Raw genomic sequence first — 19,000 nt, 5'->3', positions numbered from 1 at the left:
ACGATCATCATCACATGGTCCGTAGATTTTGTTGGTGAATAATTCAGCGAGACCACAGAGGCTCGGTTCCATTTGACCTCTAAAAGCTATTGCTGTCAACCATAGTTGTGGCATCATCAGTAGTCACTCCCACTAATTACTCCAAAGGAAAAAGATTGTCTGTGATGGTTGAAAATTTTTTACAGTGTTTCGCCACTGGCGATCCCATGCATGCTCCCAATAGCTACTACGTTTCTGATTTCAAAACTGTTTATATCGCGAATAAATACCAACATTTTGAGCGGCATCACCATCATCAAACTCCATTAGAGTGAGGGCTGGAGAGGCTCAAATCCTCTCTTGCAAAAGCCCTGGACAGAAACCCTGCTGTCTTGCGTAGTGCATAAATGTCGCCATACAGGTCGAGAATTTTGGGTTTCCCAGACCTGTCGAGACGGAGATCAGCAAGTCTGGGGCAGTCAAACAGAATATGAGGCACGGTTTCCTCTTCTTCCCCGCAGCGGGGGCACCGTGAATCAAAATTTGTCCATAACCGCGAGAAATATGAGCCAACAGGACAGTGGCCTGTCCAGCACTGTGCTATAATAGCTTGCTCAGGCCTGGGCAGCCTCCACCACGGCGAAGTGCGGTCAGGGCGCCTCATGCGCTCCCAGACTCCACGGGCTTTTTGGGACTTGTCCCAGCAATCAAACCACTTTTCCATTTCTGTTGTTTGTATTATAGCCAGGGCTTGATGAAAGCTTACAGCCTGTTCAGTGGGTGGAATTTGCCCTCCTTGGTGGGCCAAAGAGTCTGCAAAGCGGCATCAGATATGTCGGTAGGCTAGTCAGCAGCAACAGAAAATAGACATGCAGCTGACTCATTTTCTTATCATTTTAGGTAAATATTCTCATCCATCCTCCACTATAGGTGTAATTTAACTATCAATCTAACTATCGAGTCTCAAACCAAGAATGCCGCGTTATTTATTTGTTTGATTTCCTAAAGCTGTTTAATGTTATGTTTTTTAAAGGGAGCCACTATTTCTTTATAAAACAACTATATTGGCTTACTATCGGTACCAATCCATTTACCTTAACGTAGGGAAAGATATTTTTAAACTTTAAATTTTCTACACTTTGTGCCGACGTTTCGGCGGGCCGGATAGAACCACGTCGCGGGCAGAATGTGGCCCGCGGGCCGTATTTTGGGCGTTTTATTAAGAGTTCGAAATGGAGGCAGTAATTAAGGACCATCAAACACACACATCACAATACTGCTGGAACTTTATATGTAAAAAAGAAAAAAAAGTAATGTTCCCCTTTCAGATCTTGTGGTCTACAGGGCAGATGATGTAAAGGTCATATGTTTCTGTGGCCTACGGTTAACGAGGTACCCATTAGAGCTGGGAGGACTCAGGGGTGCCCAAGCACACGAAATATTCCCCCGTGTTCCTTTACTGTGCCGCCACTAACCGTGAAAGAGCAGTTACCGCAGCGTACGGCCCTCGAGAGCAAGGGGGTGGCGGATGAGAAGGTTTTGCGGAGCCTTTTATACATCTTCACCAGGAGCAATACTTGTTTTCTAGGAAGCCCGCTGGAGAAAATGTTTCGTTTCCTGTTAACCGGTCTCCCTAAAAAGATGTTTCCACGAAGGCTCCAAGAAGAGGCCGGCAAAGCACCATCAAATATGTATGCAGACGTTTCTCCCGAGGTGAAGACGACCGTTGACACTAGACTGCTGGACACGAGTGACACATTTCTCCAAGCTGGCAAAGGTCAACATTAACGAAAAGTCAGTCTGTACCAGAATTTTTAGAACCACTGACTGTATTGGGCTATTTCACATGTGTTTTAGAACCACTGGTTGTATTGGGCAAGTTTACATATATGGGTGGCGAATGCAGATATTTCCAAATAAAATCACGTGACATAGTGTGACATTTTGTCCACTCGCTCTCGGTAGGCTGAGATGACAAAAAGCGGGGTTTGGGTTTGTAAGTGTTTGAACAGCGTGTTGTTGTATAGGCCAGTGTATGCGCAGCGTGTTGTTGTATAGGCCAGTGTATGCGCAGTGGAGCGGGTCGTCTATGTTCCCATGGAACTGTGGGAACTCGGCTACCAGTCGCACTGTCGTCTGGATTTAGATCTGGATCAGATGGCGTCAGTTTGCATGATGGGATTGCGTAATGGCTTTCACGTTTACTTATATAGAGTCTATCAATTAGTTTCTCAACCTAGCGAAGCGTTTCATAAACTCACACATTAAACGCATTTAAAAAAACGTTTAAACAAATCAATAGTAGCCAAACAAACACATCAGAACCAGATTCCAGTCATCAAAAAAAGACAAGAAAATTAGGTGGGCCTTATTATAGACCTATATTATAATTCCTATGCAAATATGACAAACTTTAATACTACAGATATAAACAGTATACATTTTAATTATTTCAATCTACCGACCTTTTTTTCCCCCCACCAAAACAACGTACAATTCTCAGGCTAATACCGAGCTTTTCTATGTATCAAGAGAAGTGCATACACTTACAGCAGTCTGTCTATGAATAAACCCTTGAAGAAAAACCCTTGTTGAAGACAGGCGCAGAAGACGAAAAGAAAACTTATGTAAATATACACCTTCAGCGGACAACAACTTTATGCATAGGATGTGGGAAAATATGCATGTCGCTACTGGGTTTGCTTAGTAATGTGAAACACTACACTCATTCTTAATCTTCGGAATCGAAGACATTGCTATATTTGGTACCGCGTGAAAGAAACATCAACAAGTTTCACCATCAGTTGTCACGACGTTCATTGGTGCATCACAAGACGTCTGCCGACTAGTTACTGGCACTGAAGTTGTCTTCCCTTCGTTTCTTTGTCAGCCTCTTTCATTTTGCAGGAAGACTTCCACTGAAATACCATGACACGGCCTTAGCACACAGATTGGCTTTTTGGACAAATGGTCAGGTGTTCATGAGGTTTCGATACCATTGTAATGTTCAACCAACTTCCTAAAGATTCCACGTCTTGAAATGTTCTTTACAACTCTGCAAAGAGTCCACAGCTTGCAGACAGATAAGAACGTGATTACCACCTTAGTTAACTTAAGGCTAGCCAAAATTACGTCCATTGCAGTTTATTTAAAAAAAATTCTACTAGTTTGCGACCAATGATTATCATGCTAAATAATATACAATATGCAAAAACGCATGCACACACACACACATCCTCTAATATTATGAATAAAAGTGACAACAAATGTGTAATTCTGAAGACGTAAAATTAGACACACCACACGCCTGACACTGAACAACTAGACACACACCACACGCCTGACACTGAACAACTAGACACACACCACACGCCTGACACTGAACAACTAGACACACACCACACGCCTGACACTAAACAACTAGACACACACCACACGCCTGACACTGAACAACTAGACACACACCACACGCCTGACACTGAACAACTAGACACACACCACACGCCTGACACTGAACAACTAGACACACACCACACGCCTGACACTGAACAACTAGACACACACCACACGCCTGACACTGAACAACTAGACACACACCACACGCCTGACACTGAACAACTAGACACACACCACACGCCTGACACTGAACAACTAGACAAAACAAACCACAAATCTTTAATTAAACAACTAGGCAAGACACACAACAAGCCTGTGACTGAACAACTAGACAGTCACACCAAAAGCCTGTCACTAAACAACTAGACTAAAACTCCAAACGCCTGTCACTGAACAACTAGACTAAAACTCCAAACGCCTGTCACTAAACAACTAGACTAAAACTCCAAACGCCTGTCACTGAACAACTAGACTAAAACTCCAAACGCCTGTCACTAAACAACTAGACTAAAACTCCAAACGCCTGTCACTGAACAACTAGACTAAAACTCCAAAAGCCTGTCACTGAACAACTAGACTAAAACTCCAAAAGCCTGTCACTAAACAACTAGACTAAAACTCCAAACGCCTGTCACTGAACAACTAGACAGACACACCACATGACTGTCACTGAACAACCGACTTTCTTATCTAGACTCAAAGCTTATCTGTCAGAAGCAACATTCAAGTATTTACACATGATATATGACCCTCTAAATAGAACATTGGAGGGGGGGGGGGAGAGTTATTTTTGTATAAACTGCTCAATGACATAACTACTGACAGAAGTGTACAAGATGATGGACCGTGGCCGCTCCGTTAGTTAGGAGGCTAGTAGGTGTCATTTTGGTCAGGAAAAAATGCAATAGCTTTTGGATGACTAATTGCAATGTGATTGAGAATACTGTTATCTGAAACAAATCTCATTTGCAAAAGGACTTTCACATCGTACTGATCAAACCACATGTCACATCGTAATGTTCCCGTCACATTGTAAATTTCCAATCACATTGTAATATCCTAATCACATTATAATATCCTAAACACATTGTAGTATCCTAATCACATTATAATATCCTAAACACATTAAAAAAAAAAGCTAAAAAAAAAAAACAAGAAATATCAAGGGAAAACAAACAAACCAAAAGGGAGGCTTTATAATTTCGTGTTGCTGGTCTGTCTGTTTGTCTGCTCAAACGTGGCTTGTGTCATCTGTCTATGTTTTTACGTGGCAACACCCTTATATTGTGAGTTTGTTTGCAAAAATTTATTAACGTAATTATGCGACGTCAGAGAGAGAGAGAGACAGAGAGAGAGAGAGAGTTTGTAAGAAAGAGAACAAGAAATGTGTGTGTGTGAGAGAAAGAGATGTAACACAAACAACATATATTCCATAGACTACAGAAAAAAAAAGAAACCAAAGACATTTTTCAAACACGCTTAGCTTCATCTGTCTGTCTGTCCTGTAGGACCTGGTCTGTCATTAGTCATAGGACTTAGCGTACTAAAACAACAACATTTGTATGCATGCGCACTTTAAAGAAGAAGAATACTTACATTTTCAGCCAAAACAAACAAACAATGTGAGGTACCTAACAACGTGAAGTTTCCAGATGGGTAAAGGAAGACTTCTATTGCCTGATGGACACTTAGCTGTCTAGTTCAAATCACTGGTTCAAACTAAACACTTTTCTCTACACACTTTTCTCCCAAATATTTTTTACATGCTTCTCATGTCCCTTCAGAGTTGAAGAAAAACTACATTCTAGCTCAAAACCTCCCGCAGGACAACGGGGGATGGCAGCGGGCAGGGTATGAACCCGTGACCATCGAGACGCATACCGCACTGCCAGACATTTATCCATTTATTAAAACTACACAGTACAGGTATTGTTAAGGTGCCATTTCAAATATAAATCTCAGTTTTGCATCATGCCTAAACTTCTGTCTAAGATTGATGTTGTCAATTGTAGTCAAACTGAATTTCCATATGATTGGATCAATAAAATTATCTTATCTTATCAAGGCTTATTATTTGATTCATGGGATTTAATAAGTATCTATCTTTTTGTGGTGCAAGTCTGCAAGTGATTTATGTCTTAATATATCTACACTTTCATTTCCTCCCAAAGTACCTAAACAATCAACTCGAAAGGTATGAACTAAAATAAATAAAAAGAAGATAAAAGAACACGAAGATACATGAACTCGTAGTTGGACCATGTGGGTCAGTCGTAAAAATATCACTTGCACTTTAATCCCGTTCCTAAACGTGACCTCGGATTCACCAATGAGACTATTCTTTTTATTAATAATAATTGAAACAGGAAGATTACAATCTTTTAAACTTCTTTTATAACCTTGTAGGAATTGTATGTATACAAGATTTAAAAATTAAAATTTAAAGTCAAAATGGTACGGTTTTGATAGTTCATAACTAGTTATTGCACCTATGAACATAGTTAAAGCACGATGAAAACGAGCCTTCAATCGGATTTCTTCCGGAATTTACGTGTGACACACATTGATTGTTTCCCGATACTAAAATGAGTCGATATGTGCAAATAAATATGCACACTTGATTATTGAAGGAAAAAGTAAACTGCTATCAAAAAAATCTGAAGGATGAAGACAATAGTGATGTTTAGATTTTCTATTCTATATGTTATCGCGAGATAACGATGTAATTTCATCTTGTTTCAAAAATGGTTTAGATGTTTATGCATATAATATGCATACCGGTACTTAATATTAAAAACAAAAACATTTTCTGAAGACTAAACGTAGCCGTAGGAGGGCGATGAAGAAATTAGATTTTAGTATAGCACTGATTAGTTTCCGAGACCTAATCGTGACAGACAAATGGATAAATAGCACAAACCTGTGGGGACTTAAAAAAGGTCTTGTATGAGCCTAATATGGCTGAGAACCAGAGATCTAAAAGGTAGAAGTCGAGGGTCATCGACACGCATCAATATCCAGGCATCATAGAAGTAAACAAAAAAGCTTTAAAAGTGGTTCGAGAAACAAGCTGTAGAAATTGTCAGAACTTTGGCAGGCATATTCATTAGAATTTCCATACTTTCAAGCACAGAAATGTGTTCCATATGTTTGGATTCACAAGTGTAAAAAACGTAAAGTACCCCTTTCAGACCGTACGATCTATGGGGCAGATGATGTAAAGGTCATTTTTTTCTGTGGCCCACGGCTAACCAGGTGTCATGCAGCCAGCACAACGACCAACTTTTCCCTGTTATGCCCATTATAGCTGGGTGGAATCAGAGGCGCCCTAAAATCCCGAACTTCGAAACCCCAGACTTCACCATGATTCGAACCCGGAACCCTCGGTTCGGAAGTCAATTGCTTTAGCACTCACTCTCAGCGCTTCCCCACAAGTGTAAAGTTAAGAGAATTAACAATGGTCCTCGCACCTGGACCTAGATAAAATGGATCACATATTTTTTTTTTACCAGCAAGAACAATGCTCTTCAAGTATGTGACACTGACCAACAGTTTAGGGTTAGAGGTGTAGGTTTTGAACCAGGTTTAATGTACTTCCCATCTAGCTCGTTGGACGCCGCTTTACTAAACTTCAGATTAGCAAGGGAATGTGTGAAACAGTATAACAAGTGTGTGTTTTAAAAGGAGAGTATGTAGGAGTTGACCTTTAAAGCTCTTATCATGAAATGAAAATAGATGTGTGTGTATGTGTGTGTGTAGTGTGTGCGTATGTGTGTGTAGTGTTGGGTGTTTTGGTAGCACTGATCATATTAAGAACTTAATGAAGGGGGAAAACAGGAAAATTGAAAGAGTGAGGCAGAACAAGAAATAGGGAGAGATATATGGAGTTATCGTGTGTGAGTGAGAGAGAGAGAGAGAGATAGAGAGAGAGAGATCGTGAAAGACCAAGACAAGTCATATGCTTCAAACAAGACCAAAGTTAGACCTAGCTCTCTCAACACGCCACGGTTAAACAATCATATATATTTCCTTCTCTGCAATTTGGCTTTAGCTATTACTATATGCGCATACGAATGAAGTATAACGCCATCTATATGTCTCAAAATCGCCAGTTAGCTTGCAAGTACAACAAATATATATATACTTAGCTCAAGGTTTGATAGATCTAAATGTAGTAATTTTTATTTTCGTGCAATCGACTTTTCAATGTAAGTCGACTTTTGTGTGTGTGTATATTTGTGTGTGTGCAAGCCATACTTACTCGGAATTCAATATCTCTCCTTCCTTTAGCTCGAGAGCGAAACTGACACTCCAGACAATACTACTTCGAGAAGAAATGACACGACACACTCATCACATTTCAGATGACAGCTCCTAGCACTATCACCACGAGACACTAGGGTCTCTTAATACTATTTCTTGACGGAGATTACAGACACGCGAAACTTGGGCATGCGCACACAACCATAACTGTACGAAACTCTGGCGCAGCGCTGCGACGGACATTACACCGTGACCTGCGACAAGTAAGGATGCATGATTTTTATGTTAAACTCTTTTTTTAACATTGTAGGAAGCACGTCTCATATTGTAGACTAGATAACTAGATAAAGAAATCAATGGCATACACTTACTTTCAAACATAGGATGCAGTGGTGTAGCTAGGAATTAGCAGTATTTGCCCATTGAAAAATGAAGACTGGCATATAGAGAGCTTCTTGACAACATTGGACACATCTCTAGACTGTTAACCTAGTGGCATGAAAAGGGCAATGACTTTTGGGCGTTTCATTTTTAAGCAACTTTCACGTTTTGTTTTGTTTTTCTTTTAGCATAAAGGGCTGTTGAAAGGCATCCTGCTGACAAGTTGACCACAGACATCTAGATACAGGGTGCCTCGCTCCTAAGCCCACCACTGAAAGTCATCCTACTGGCAAGTTGACCACAGACATTTAGATACAGGGTGCCTCACTCCTAAACCCACCACTGAAAGTCATCCTACTGGCAAGTTGACCACAGACATTTAGATACAGTGTGCCTCAGTCCTAAACCCACCACTGAAAGTCATCCTACTGGCCAGTTGACCACAGACATCTAGATACAGGGTGCCTCAGTCCTAAACCCACCACTGAAAGTCATCCTACTGGCAAGTTGACCACAGACATCTAGATATAGGGTGCCTCACTCCTAAGCCCACCACTGAAAGACAGCCTACTGGCCAGTTGACCACAGACATTTAGACAGCGGGTGCCTCACTCCTAAACCCACCACTGAAAGTCATCCTACTGGCCAGTTGACCACAGACATCTAGATACAGGGTGCCTCGCTCCTAAACCCACCACTGAAAGTCATCCTACTGGCAAGTTGACCACAGACATCTAGATATAGGGTGCCTCACTCCTAAGCCCACCACTGAAAGACAGCCTACTGGCCAGTTGACCACAGACATCTAGATACAGGGTGCCTCACTCCTAAGCCGACCACTGAAAGGCACCCTACTGGCAAGTTGACCACAGACATCTAGATACAGGGTGCCTCACTCCTAAACCCACCACTGAAAGACATCCTACTGGCCAGTTGACCACAGACATTTAGACAGCGGGTGCCTCACTTCTAAACCCACACTGAAAGACATCCTACTGGCAGTTGACCACAGACATTTAGACAGCGGGTGCCTCACTTCTAAACCCACACTGAAAGACATCCTACTGGCAGTTGACCACAGACATCTAGATACAGGGTGCCTCACTTCTAAACCCACCACTGAAAGACAAATATTATCCGCGAATGTATATGTTTGTTACATTAATCTACAATCACCCCTACTCCAGTTGTGTGTATTTCTTAACAGGAACAATTCTTATCATTTCATTGACGTCCAGAGACAGCTGGCAGTGTTTTCATGACGAACATTTCTATGAAGCTAACACACACACACACACACACGACAGACACTCAATGCATAACAATCTCGACTTACAACATAACGTCTTGACAATTTCTAATCGATACTTTCAAATCTTCTTTAGACAAATCTCCTGTCTCAGTTCTCTCTCGCTAACACACAGACACATCTGTTCTTTACTTGTGTGTGTGTGTGTATTTTTAATAAGTCAAGTCTTTGTTATTCAAAATATCTTCTATACAAAATAAATTGTGAATAATAAAAAGGGACGTAACCTTTAAATACCACCTTTGTGTAATAAATCGAATTAAGTCCCTTAGTCTTCTCCATCAACGCAACTGTCGCATGTGAACTAAAGTAACATTGTAAGATGGCAACAAACTCCAGACAAATAAAACAAAGGTGAATGTGATTGCAGGACTTTGTTTAAAGCGTAGTGTAAGAAACTCTTCCAAAGTTTCACGCCTTCCTGTACATTACAGTAGGCCTACAGAAGTACATTTCATCTGACACAAAAGTGCATTTCTGTGTAGAACGCGTGTAGGCTACTGAATGTTGGTCATTGTTTTTCACGTGGATTTTAGTTGATTTGAATACCATCAAAGTCATTGTTTTATTTCTATTATTTCGGAGAGGTGTCTGAGCGGTACCGGGTTCGAATCCTGGTGAAGACTGGGATTTTTAGATTCTGCATCTTTGGGCGCCTCTGAGTCCACCCAGCTCTAATGGGTACATTAGTTATTAGTAGGGGGAACGTAAATGCGGTTGGTTGTTGTGCTCACCACATGACACCCTCGTAAACCGTAGGCCACAGAAACAGATGACCTTTAAATCCTCTGCCCTAGAGATCACAGAGTCTGAAATGGGAACTTTATTTCGGCGTTCTTGGCGCCATGTAATCTCAATCTTCAGACTCATTATCTTAGATCTGGGCCATAGGCAAAAATACAAAAGCATTAACTCGAAACTTGTAAAAACACAGAAGCAGCAGACGTGATTCCATCCGGACCTAGGGCATTGTTAGAACGACTGACGACTTATAGAGCAGCACTTAACTGATACATTCTCCCTAGTCCCTTTAAGGAGTTTGTGCTGTCATTATAGAACAGATCTTAGTTGTACATCGGCAGAACAACACCGTCAATTGTACAGTTCTTTCCCCCTGATCTTGAAATGCAAGATTTTCTACAGCAAAAAACAAAAATATGCTCCACAAAAACTCCTTACAACCAGTTCAAAGTTCAAACTGTCATTCCTAAGAAGTCCTACCTTGAGCATACCCTTCCCTCCACGTGGCGTCAACAAGGAAGTCGAATCTCGATCTAGACTTTGAAATGTTCAACTGTCAAAGTTGGAAACCAAACAACAAGAGCGAGAAAACAGAACTCCTGTGAAATAACGTCTACCTCTCTTCTTTCCTGAGTTTAAATATCAATATGTCTTCTTGAACTTTACATCATGAGACTTACTAAACTTTCATCTTGATTGAAACATAAAACTGCCCGTTTCTAGACAAAATGAGAGAAAAAAAAAAGAAAAGGGGTGGGGGTGTCAGAAGTCAATGAAGCGTAAAGGCGACATTCACAGCTTTATTGGCATGCGGTGAGGAAAATCGATGTTAATAATCATTGGCCATCCCCTAACACGATTAGCTACTTTTAACCACAGTTGGGTTAATTTACAGAGCTTTTTAGATCTTAGGCTATCATCGGGCCAGTTGAAGGCACTGGGACTATTTAGGTCGCAAAGGGGTCAGTTTATAATATCAACACTATGTACGCCACCAACGCATCAGTTAATGAAATCGACACTATTTACGCCACCAACGCATCAGTTAATGGTATCGGCACTATTTAGGCCACCATTTTATGGTTTGGGCGTTATTGGGGCAATGTTAAAAAAAAAGATTGTCATTCGGACGTTTTCAGGGAAATAGAGAATGTCAGAAGGAGAGAGAGAGAGAGAGAGAGAGAGTATTCGACTATGATGCCTTCCCCCTTTGATTGTCTTTCGGTAAATAGGACATTACAAGTGAGCGACAGAGCAATCACCTGCCACCCTAACCCTCACCTGCCACCCTAACCCTCACCTGCCACCCTAACCCTCACCTGCCACCTAGAGGCTGCTTTCAAAAGAAAAGCTCTCAAGACTTGAGTTACATTTTTTTTTTCAATTCATTCTTTTACCAAGTTCAAACCCTGCTCGCTGGCATTCTTTTAGAAGCAGGTTTGATTATGAATGGATTTGCGTGAGCCTATCAGAGATCGATACATTTACAGCCTCGACTTCAGGCACTTTTTTCCCCACCCAGCATTTGACAGTATTAACATCAGTTCCGTCATTGTCAATACTACACAGTTCAATACTGGTCGATTTCATATCGTAATTAAATCTAATTGATCTGCCGCCGGAGGGGGGAATTAAGATTGGTGTCAGAAGTGAAGCGATACATGAACTGATTTTATGTCTCTAAGTCATCCTGCAGATAACCGAATGGCTAGTGCCGACGCACTGATAAGGTGGGGTCTGTTCCTATGTAACTTGAACCATGCCATCCCCTGCCAACAGACAGGAGGTGTGATAACACAGTGGGAAGTAGCCAGGATTTTGCTTTTAGCCAGGATTATTATTTTCAAGCAGGGTTTTAGAAATGAAATAAGAAAAAAAAGAAATTTAAGGAAATATTATTTATAATGTTCACACATTTTTCTTTGCTTATATAGCCTATATAATGACCCTAAGTTTGAAATCCAAGTGTACGTAGATCTAATGAGTTGAAGCTAGTCCGTGTATTTTTCTTCGGGTATCTCGGAGATAATTTTTATGTCTTTTGTAAACTAGAATGGATACTTTCGGGGGGGGGGGGGGGTCGTCTGTTAGCAAGGGATGCTGGGGAGGGAGGTGGTATGTGTCTTAAGTAGCATTAAGTAGCATTAAGTAGCATAAGGCATTGTCTTAGTCTGAAGATGTAGAAGGAATGCAGTAGTTCACGTGAAGACCCTGTTGCAACCTGCATGGTTAGCTAGACCTAACACAAACAGAGCTGTTGTCCTCCTAGAGTCTAATTAGGTTCTCTTGCATGGTATATAAACCTAATATCTGAGGTGTAGATCTAGTATTGGTACAAACGTTTTCCAATGTGTTTCAGGAAAGATGCAGTAGAGCAGAACGTTTTTCTTTAACCGAACACTTCGCACATCCTGATTATTTAGCACACCACTTTGCTTACTAGTTAATTATTCCAGTAGTTCTAGGAACACCTATTCAGGCCTCACGGAACACAGTTTGGGAAACACTGCAGACAATTGTTACGGAGTCTGTGTGTGTTTCCAAGGTGATGATAAGGAAATGGAGCATTAGTTTTTAATCTTGGAGAATGATGAAATCACGACAGTCAGACAAGATGTATGTTAAGAATGGATGTCAAGTCCCAGAGTTTTAAAAGAGTGAAGACATGTTTTTTTTTTTAGTGTGTTAGATTTTGTTTAAAATATCCTTGCATATTGTTATAAATAAATATAAATATGTCTACAGTGTATATAAAAGTTATGTTAGAATTTCTTTTTAAAAGGTACCCACACTAAGACTAAATTTGTTCCAGAATCAAGACATTGAATCATTTTGTATATTCAGTAACACATTGTTTAGTTCTATAGGCCAAATGTCTTGCTAAGGGTGAGAGAGTGAACAAAAGAAGGGCAGGTAGTTGTCTTCCTACACAATGATTTATGAGACTTGGATTCTGGGAATATCTCATGCCTTCCTTTTTTTTGTACCTATGTTTGAGTAAATTGTACCTATGTTTGAGTAAAGTTCTGTGTAAGTGGAGATGTGTGCAAATGACCAGCATGAGTGTAAGTAACCAAAAAAGTAATGCTATCAATTAAACACAGAATTTGCTGACTAATTTGCTTCGGTTTTTCTGTGGCAGGGGATTGAATTCTCATAGATTTGCTCTATTAATGGAGACTATCAACTGGATGGAAACAAATCAATGTGTAAAATATTTTAATCCTGAGAGGCTGTACATGATGTATACATCTATATATTGAGAGTATCAATCCTTCTTTTACGGGCCTAAATCTATCACAATAAACCCACATAATATAACAACACAATAATCTTTTCACTGATATACCTTTCTGTTTTAGACATTTTCTGGCAGTGACAAAGAAAAAAAAACAACAACCACTTGATATTTAAAAAAAGTTCTTTAGTCCAAACCAACATTGTTTAACAGACACTTTGGGCACAAACAAATAATCTATAGAAATTAAACACTTTGAACCAGAAACAAAGTTCAAAATTGAGATGAAACTTCTTTCAATACATTTCAATACATAGAGAGTAGATCTACTTCTATATTGTCTCTTGATATTTCTTGGTATGTCCCTCTAACCTCTGGACACTTCTGAATATTTCATTTTTAAAACTAACTACAGCAGTGATGTCAAGCAATGGCCCATGGGACAAATTCAACTAACGAAAAGGATTGCACCAGTCCCCACGAAACTTTAACAAATTTCCTTTAATGAAGATGATCTTTTCCACTCTACTAGACAACCTTTTGGGGTGTTGATGTAACCCATGACAGATGGAGATGTAACCCATGACAGACAGAGATGTAACCCATGACAGATGGAGATGTAACCCATGACAGATGGAGATGTAACCCATGACAGATGGAGATGTAACCCATGACAGATGGAGATGTAACCCATGACAGATGGAGATGTAACCCATGACAGATGGAGATGTAACCCATGACAGATGGAGATGTAACCCATGACAGATGGAGATTTAACCCATGACAGATGGAGATGTAACCCATGACAGATGGTGATGAAACCAGTGACAGATATAACTAGTGATAGATTCAACCTGTGACAGATGCAACCAGTAACTGATACAACCTGTGACAGATGTAGATGAAACCATTGACAGATGCAGCCCAAAACAGATGAAACCAGTGACAGATGCAACTGCTGACATGCAATCAGTGACAGATACATGTGGTGGCTACCAGTGACACATATGTTGGAAATTAATATGGCCCATAGTTTTAAAAAAGTTGGTCACCCATGGCCTATAGCACTATTTTTTTTTAACCCACTGTTTGTCTATTCAGTTCTGAAATGTTAAAAATAACCGTTTACATTAAATATTCAATTATTGAAGAATAATAAAACCAACTTTCTTCGTTAATGGTTTTCTTTGGGTTGTTGTTTTTTTCATAACTAACACCTTTTTTTTATATAATTAACAACTTCTAATTTAGTCTTTTTCATTCCATACTTAAAATACATTTGAACATGAAAACACTAGGAACTAAATTATAAATTATTACCTTTCAATTTTAAAGGCTTTGGCAACCAGAGGTTTTAACAGCTTTTAGTGTTATTTGTCAAAGAATTCTAGGAAGACTTACTTTGATTTCCCCAAGCCCTGCAGCATTAGATGTTATTTGTCAAACTATTCTAGGAAGACTTACTTTGATTTCCCCAAGCTCTGCAGCATTGTGTAGAGGGCTGCCGCCAAGGTTGTCAAGTGTCACTTTAGCTCCTCCCTCTTTTAGTAACCAATAAACAATATCCACATGCCCAAGGCTGGCAGCGTAATGAAGCGGCGTGGCCCCATCAAAGTCTCTATCATTTGGATTACACTTCTCCTCTTTAATCTGAATTGGAAACGAAGGACATATTTTTAGAGCCAAAACATTGTTGTCCAATTCCAACAAAAGCTATGTATGCACCTTATTGAAAGAAGAAGGAATGTGAAATGTTTAATGGTTGCAATGTCACAATCAAAAAGTCAACCTTACATCCTTTTTTTCTTCTTCAATTAGATAGCTTTTTGCCGCTGAGCTGTAAGCTCTTTTGGAGTTTGTGCAAAGGAAAAATAGCAGGCTGTTTCTTTCAGCTGTTCCACAGCAATACAGATTGTTGGTTGTTGAGGTAATAGGAAAAAAAAAGCATGTTTCAAATTAATTTTTTTTTTGGTAAATGCCATGTGATAACGGCATTCAGTACAAAAAGACAGGAGACAGTATCTCATGATCAGTGCAGACTATAAAAGACAAACAAAAACTCACCAGCCATTTCACAATGTCCAAGTGTCCCTTCTGAGCTGCAGCATGGAGACAGGACATGGCATCATATGCTTTTATTTTGGTGGCTCCATTTTTACTGACCAAAAACTTCAAGATGTCAAAGTGACCCTCCTGACAGGCTATGTACACAGGTGTGGTTCCATTGTTTATCTGCATGTTGATTAACCTAAAAATCAAGTTTTTTTTACTTTTATTAAAAAAAAAGACAACCACAATAAATACAAGTATTTAAAAGATGGGTAGGGTAGTATAGTCTCTATACTTGATACAAAGACAAAAAAAAAAGAAATGTTTAAACCAAGAATTGCAATGCTAGATTTCCAAATGATGAAAATAGCTAACTGCAAGAAACAAGCTTCAAATGTCAGTTTATCAATCTTCTTTCAAACCTTGACTTCTGCAAGCCAAGGTAAAAACATCTTAAGTAATAAGATGAAAACGTGATCAGCACAATAATCATCCAGAATTAACTTTCTTCAGGTACCTAGAGTGTTGGTCTAAAATTTCTTAATGTGATGAGATCCATAGTGTTAATATAAATTTATAAAAGGTACTATAAAATTTATAACTGATTTATTAGCATAGCTGTAATCCTAATTATAAATTATAATTAAAAATAAAATATTTTAGCAACATATATATATATATATATATATATATATATATAATAATAACAATAATAATCTTTATTGTCCGTAAGGAAATTTGACTAACAATTTGTGTATTACACCAAACAAAACATATTAACTATAAAAAAACAAAATATACATTCACTCTTGACTTACTGATAGTTTACATGTGAAAAGTTTATATCAGATTGTTTTTACTTAATAATTTGATTGCCAGGGGAACATCCAAGTATATAAACAAAAACAATATAATATTAATTTTTTCCATTAATTTAGCTCGAGTTGATTGGAACACAAACAGCCCTGCATGTGATACAATCCTAGATTAATGGATGTTCAGTCAGAGTTGTCCTCTGTGTGAAAGAAGTTAGGGAAAGTTAAAAGTGTTTGGACAACAAAGTAGTGACACAGAAAGCTTCAGTTTTGTTATTTTATCTGACACAGAAATCTTTTCATTAAATGAAAAATGTTGTTTTTTTTACATGATTACTTAAAAAATTTTGAGATTATCATTAATTTTTATGCATATTTAATGAATCTATTTGAAGAAAAATAGTCACTAACCTCGGGTTCTCATCTATCAAAATCTTGACACAGTTCATGTCACCGCCAACAACAGCGAAATGAATAGGAAGAGCATCATTAGCAGCTCTGGCACCAGCATTAGCATGAGCCTCATCTAATAACCACTGGGAATAAGTTTGAAATAAACATTGGTTCAAATGAATAAATTGAGGAGATAATTATTCTAAAACTTTGATGTCACAAATGAGATGAAACATTTTTATAATGTTGTGGGAAGCGTGGTCGAGAGGCCAAGTGTGCTTGAACTTAGCTTGGCTTGGCTACCTAGAAGGGGGCTCGAGGTTTGACACCCGACTCGGGCAGAGTTGTGTTTACTGAGCGCCCAAAGGCAGCACGGAAAACCAACTCCTAGATACCCCCTCCCCCCCACCGGTCCACAAATGAGATTGGACCAAAAGCGCTCTGAGCATGCTATAAGCATGAAAGTAGCACTATATAAAAGCTATAATAATAATACCCTCCCCCCCCCATTTTTTTGTAACTCCCATAGAAGTCTTTTAAGATATTTTCGTAGCTTAAGTGAGAATGTTGCAGTTAAGCTATAACCATGAATAGAAAGCACTAAGTGAAGCTAAAGCTAAGTTAAGCTGCGCTAAGTGAAGCTAAAGCTAAGTCAAGCTAAGTGCTGAAACAATGAATGAATGAATGTTGCTCTAATGAAATTTTGGTACCTATTTAATTGAACTAACTAATTTTTGAGAAATAATGTGTACCAAACTTTTGGCCAGACAGACAGAGTGAGTTGATATAAGCTTTATAAAAACAAAGGAACTCATTGATGAAATTATAAGTCAAGCTTAAACTATAATGTACACAAAACAAATACTATGCACAGGAACAGCAGTTTCTCTCAATGATACTTATTGTCATAAAAATATATTTATTGAACAAACTGAATGTGTAAAAATGAAAACTACAATTAAAATAACTCCACAATAATTTCTTTTACACTCTATTATGATCTAGACATTTCTATAATATTCTTTCAAAATCTTAACAAGCTTTAAATTAATATTTTTTTTAGTTAAAGAAACTTGTAAATTAGGCTACTCAAGTTTCTTGTAGATAGCTTCACCTATTTATTTTGACTTTGAGGAGTTAATGATGAAATTTGAAACAATGCCAATTATGATTTGAAACTGAGAATGGTTAATGAAACTAAATGAGCATAAGGATTTAGGGAGGAAAGACAAATTTTGTTATTTGAGTTTTCTTCTTATCTTATATAATACAGAGTTACTTCAAAAAAGAAGATGATTACGTCCTAAGCATCATGCATATTAACCATTGACCTAAATTCTCCTAAGTCACTGGTTTTCCTGGCTAGATCAGGCAACCCATTCCATGCTCTAATAGCACTAGGAAAGAAGGAGCATTTGTACAAATGTGTCTAGCATATATGGAATGAGGAATGTGCCTTTATCTTTGTGTCTTTCTGAGTATTTTATTAAATTTTGTTTTTGTATTTGAAGATTATGGTTCAGTGTTTTATGTATGATTGCTAATTTACTTTTGAGTCTTCTATCCTGAAGGCTTTCTAAATTTAGTGATTTTACTGAAGGTGTTACTCTAGTCAAATGTGAATATTCGTTTGTTATAAATCTTACTGCTCTATTTTGTGTCTGTTCCAGTTTCTTAATGTTTTGTTCTTGAGTTTACTAAATGAATAAATGAAATTAAAGATATAGCGGTGTAGATATATCTCTATCTATATAAAGATAGAATGATTTTAGAAATATAACAAAGTATCATAAATTAAATTTGAAAAAAAAAAAGACTTCTTCGATAAATTTACCTCTACAGTAAGAATATGTTTAAATCTGGCTGCCAGGTGAAGTGCAGTGGCTCCAGCACTGTCTTGGTCACCTACTTGCAGATCTGTATTTTCTATTAACCATTTAACAACAGCAGTGTTCCCTTTAGCAGCAGCATCATGTAATGCAGTGGCCCCTGTGTTAGATCTAAGGCTTGCTGAAAATCCCTTTTCCTTGATTAGATACTCAACAACTGGGACGCTGCCTCCTCTGGCTGCATAATGTAAACAGCAGGCACCTTTGGCATCAGTAATGTTTGGATTTACATCAGTTAACTTCTTTAATGTTGCTAAATCTCCGATTTTACAAGCCTCTAAAGAACCCAGAGCCACCATCGTGTTATTAGTTTAAAGTAAACTCCCACTGGTTATTTACATTTTAATGAAATATACAATTAACAAACATAAACATCGTGTCTCTTATTCATTCATTCCCAAAAACTAAAATTGTTGACATTTTTTTTCGACGACGCCCTCATAAAAGGGACAGAAGAGGTTATGTCGTTGTTGGAAAACATTAAATAGAAGATATTGGAAAAATCTTTTTTTTTGTACATAAAAATAAGTAAAATATCAAATATAAA

The 19,000-nt window shown here is 38.5% G+C and overlaps 1 protein-coding gene across 1 annotated transcript in view; it reads right to left on the bottom strand.

Moving 5' to 3' along the window:
* LOC106063132 (protein phosphatase 1 regulatory subunit 12A-like) overlaps positions 1-18,913 on the bottom strand; it is a 51,607-nt gene extending 32,694 nt beyond the window's left edge. The window contains exons 1-4 of the mRNA XM_056007431.1: positions 18,399-18,913; positions 16,583-16,707; positions 15,372-15,555; positions 14,772-14,957 (exon numbers count right to left, since the gene is read on the bottom strand). Coding sequence (XP_055863406.1) covers positions 14,772-14,957; positions 15,372-15,555; positions 16,583-16,707; positions 18,399-18,752 — 849 coding nt within the window. The 5' untranslated portion in view covers positions 18,753-18,913. The remainder of the gene's footprint in view (positions 1-14,771; positions 14,958-15,371; positions 15,556-16,582; positions 16,708-18,398) is intronic.
* Between the last annotated feature and the right edge of the window lie 87 nt (positions 18,914-19,000).

The sequence above is a fragment of the Biomphalaria glabrata genome, chromosome 13, assembly GCF_947242115.1.
Source record: "Biomphalaria glabrata chromosome 13, xgBioGlab47.1, whole genome shotgun sequence".
NCBI classification, from domain to species: Eukaryota; Metazoa; Mollusca; class Gastropoda; family Planorbidae; genus Biomphalaria; species Biomphalaria glabrata.
The sequence above is the reverse complement of the archived record's forward strand: the minus strand, read 5'-3'. Positions and strand labels throughout refer to the sequence as shown.